Source organism: Acanthisitta chloris, unplaced genomic scaffold (genome assembly GCF_000695815.1).
Source record: "Acanthisitta chloris isolate BGI_N310 unplaced genomic scaffold, ASM69581v1 scaffold17133, whole genome shotgun sequence".
NCBI classification, from domain to species: domain Eukaryota; kingdom Metazoa; phylum Chordata; class Aves; order Passeriformes; family Acanthisittidae; genus Acanthisitta; species Acanthisitta chloris.
This window is the reverse complement of record NW_008666731.1, coordinates 29,298-33,526: the sequence shown is the minus strand read 5'-3', so window position 1 is coordinate 33,526 and position 4,229 is coordinate 29,298. Positions and strand designations below refer to the sequence as shown.

The following is a 4,229-nucleotide window of genomic DNA, read 5'->3' as shown; positions in this document are numbered from 1 at the left end:
GAAAGAGTGAATTCCAGATGGCATCTGCAGCTTTGTGGCTTAGTTTTTGCCCTTTTTGTACTTCAGGCTAGCATATATGTTGTAGTAGTCCTAGCAGGGGAAAAAACCCTGAATGTTGCATAGCAAATAAGTATTAAACATGAAAATAGATCATTGATAAGTTGTAACTATCAACCAAGAAGATCATATAGGTATGAGAATATTGTTAATAGTGCTTGTGTAAGATCAAATCTCAGAACTTTAAATTTCACCTGGATATTTCAGATGGCAGGAAATGAGTTGCAGACAAAATAAAAGATGTATTAGCTATTATCTTCTGATTAATAATCTGTTTATGAAAATGTCAAGTCCAAGAAAAGAAGCCTTGAGATAATGTAGACAGGCTTATAAAAGAGGGCCTTTGTGCATGTGAAATGCTCTGAGAATATATGGTACTGCAGATGACCACTAATTTTTTATGGATTTCTAGGAACAGGTGGGAAACACATCTCTTAGCCTAGCCACTGCTTGTGTGTTTCGGGAAGTTATTCCTGAGGACTCTGTTTTCACTGCCTTTCATAATTTGTCTTTTACTATTCTCTGTTCTGAGAATTGCTCTCCTACAGGAAAAATGCTGCTTTGAGCCTCTACCTCTGTATGAATGACCTAAGACAGTAATTCAGGGAGTTAAAGTATGCTAGCTTTGACTAGATTGATAGGAACTTTTCATATGTCTACATTCAGTTTGGTCGAGACAATATTACTATTTGACCATCAGCTAGGGCATAGACATTAAAAGGGGACCCTAAGATTGCCACTAGAGAAAAATATTGAGGCACTATTGCTGAAGGAAAGCTATTGATACCTGAATATTTTTGAAAATGGCTTCTTTCACAATACTGATGTTAAAAAAAGGTGGAATGTATGAAATCGCACAGTCAGCTCCTGAAATTGTCTCCACAGAAACACCTTCTTTTGATTAATGCCGAAATCTTAGTTTGACTTGACTTTACTAAGCCTTTCAGTACTGTCTCTCATAACATCCTCATAGGCAAACTGGTGAAGTACAGACCAAATAAATAGACAGTGTAAATGAACTGAAGACTAGCTGAAAGACAAGCTCAAAGGGTTGTGATCAGCAGCATGAGGTCCCATTGGAAGTCAGGCACTAGTTTTGTGCTCCAGGGATTGATCCTGGGGCTGGTACTGTTTAGTCTCTTCATTAGTGACCTGAGTGATGGGACAGAGAGCACATTCAGCAAGTTTGCAGAAGATTCAAAATTGAGAAGAGTGACTGACAGACCAGGTGGTTGTGCATCAGTTCAGAGGGACCTCAACAAAATAGAGAAATGGGAAATTGGGAATTTAATTAAGTTCAATAAAGGGAAATGCCAAGTCCTACACCTGGAGGGGAAGAACATCCAGTATGGACTGAGTGATGACCAGCTGGAAAGCAGCTTTACAGGAAAGGACCTGGTGATTCTGGTGGATGTGCACCAGCAATATGCACTTGAGACAAGGAAGGCTAACAAAATCCTGGAGTGCATTATGCAGACTGTTACCAGCAGCTTGAGAGAGGGGACTGTTGTTGGTGAGTGAGACCACACCTGGAGTGCTGTGTCCTGGTCTGGGTTCTCTGGTACAAGAGAGACGAGGGCTTAGAGGAAGAAATCTGCCAAAATCTTGGAGCATTTGTCATATGAGGAGACACTGATAGTTGCAACAGTTCAGTCTTGAGAGAAGGTTTGGAGGGATCAGTGTATAAATACTTGATAGGAGGAAGAAGAGAAATCAGGTCAGGCTCTTCTCAGTGTTGCCCAGTGAAAGGCAATGGGCACAAATGGAAACACAGGAGGTTTCATTTAAGCATAAAAAATCCTCTTTTACGGTAAGAATCACAAAACATGCCACAGGTTGTTTAGAGAGCTTCTGGACTCTCCATCCATGGAGACACTGAGCTCTAGCTCACCCTGCTCTAAACAGGACCAGATCATTCCCAGAGGTGCCTTCTAACATCAGCTATTTGTGATCCAGTGGAGTGTCTTGGGCTTATATTGTTAGTATAGGAGATCACACAATGACAGAACTGAAACAGTTAGGATGACCAGGTATCTATTAACTCTGTTTTTCAAGGTAAAGGGGTTAAAAAATCTAAGATATCAGTAGCACTTCTGAAGATTCTGTGAAAGGTGCAAGGATAAAGCAGCCCTGTAGTCAGTTAATTCAAACTCAAAGGATTTTTTTTACAAAAATACAGCCTGACTAAACAGTAGAATAGTAGCAGATAAATATATCCTTCAAAAGGTGAGATTTGCATCCAAATAGGAACACAAAAAAAAAACCCCCTTGCATTCCCAAATAAGAAGTAGAAGGGCAAAGTCACCTTGCATCAAAATATTTTGGGAGAGAGCTAGCAAAGATATGAAAACTAGCAGTAAAGCTTTTCAAAATTGACTAGATCCCAGAAGCTTCTTAGAGGAATTCTATTAGGTGATTAAAGTCATGAAAGAAAAGCATAAATCCTTACTTTTGTGTCATAAGACAAAGCAAAGTAGCAAAATAAATGGGATAAAATTGCCCAAATAAGAATAAGCAGTATTTGCCCAGGTCTTTTGCTAAATTAAAAATAGCTAAAATCTGAAAATGTGGTATTGTTACTTATGGTATTTAATGTGTACCCTTTGTACTAGAAGAATGGAAGGTAGAAGGTTTCATTGTCAAAAAGAAATACATCACTAATTACACTAAGTTTATCTTCCATGCTGTGTTGATTGGTAGAAATAGTTCTGAAAAAACCCAATAAACCCAAGGGTAACTATGATAGTAATGGGGGAGAATCAGTACTGTTTGTGTAGAGGAAAGTTTGGCTTCTAAAATCTATTTGAATTCTTTGAAGCAATCAGTGAGCAAGTGGATAATGGTGTTCTGATCGATACAGTTGCTCAACTTTTTCAAAAGTTTCTAGACCAGGCTTTTCACTCACATAAACACAGATAGGTAGAAAAGAAATTCCTCTCCTAGCAATAATAACTGGTTATAAAATAGAAAGCAAAGGTGAGAAAACAAGTCACTGTTCAGGTTTCATAGTGGAGAGTGGTTGCCAGTATAATGTCATGGGGTTTTATTCTGCAGCCTATGTCATTCAATCTATCAGAATTAACATGGATATTTCCTGAAAATGGGAGCCAGCTCCTAAGTAGGGAAAAAATGTATAAATACGACATTTCAAATTCCGTAAATAAAAGACAAAACACCATCTTGCTAGCAAATGCATTATACATGCACATGTTGAATGCCATTAACAGTTCTGGAGTTTCCATCTGGAAAAGGTGCAGCTGAACTGTAGAAAGACATAGAATGAACTAAGAATGAACTAAGGAAGACAAGAACAAACAAAGTGTTTTCTGTATTAGGAGAGATCAAAGGGAGGATGTTTCTTCATTTCTGAAAGGAACACCTCAGTTAATAGGCTCTGTACAGCTGCTCAAAAGAAATTCATGTCTGGTTCCAAAGCCACAAGATGCTCTTACACGTGTAACAAGTACATAGTGTGTTACCTTCAAGACTTTCTAGATTTACAGGGAAGTGTCAAGGTTTCCCCAAAATCTTCATATGGGATGAAATCATGATTATATTTATTTGGAAATCAATCATTATTTCTTATTTTTCAATGTCTAATTGTAATTAAAAGATTGGATTTCTCCAAGTAAATAGCAACTCGTGTTTATATTTCTAATTCAGTGTAGATATCAAATGAGTTTTATTTATTATGGAATGTGGGAGTCTACTGCAGCACACAGGACACAGGAAGACTCAATATAAATCAAACTTTTCTTTCTTTTTTTTCTTTTTTTTTTTGTGTGTTTGTAGCTTGATCCTTTATTGATTGAAAGCAAAACACCTGCAACAGTTGTGCTAATGCTCAGTTGTCCTGAAGTGGAAGTTTTGGCCAAAGCATGTGATGCCTTATATAAATTTGCATCAAAAGGTTAGTCTTTTTTGCAATGATCTTTGTTCTGTGTTGCTTATATTTTGATAGTAGTTTACGATATTTTAGTTTCCTAGCACTGAAATATTAATTTCTTCTCAAATGACTCTGTTGATGTTTTGGGGGTCTTCTGAAATACCTATCCAACCTGTATTTGCAGCTATAAAGAAGTCCTGCAGTTTGCATGAAGGAAATTTTTATCATTTTGTTGTAGAATTTTATATTCGTTGTTTGGCAGAGTTTGTTTTAAATATAACACAGA

General features: G+C 37.2%; 1 protein-coding gene across 1 annotated transcript in view; it reads left to right on the top strand.

Moving 5' to 3' along the window:
- The window catches only part of ARMC3 (armadillo repeat containing 3), a gene marked incomplete at its 3' end in the record, with an annotated part of 33,646 nt that overhangs the window by 1,572 nt on the left and 27,845 nt on the right, over window positions 1–4,229 (top strand). The window contains exon 2 of the mRNA XM_009072256.1: window positions 3,850–3,967. Within this exon, the coding sequence (XP_009070504.1) occupies window positions 3,850–3,967 (118 nt within the window). The remainder of the gene's footprint in view (window positions 1–3,849; window positions 3,968–4,229) is intronic.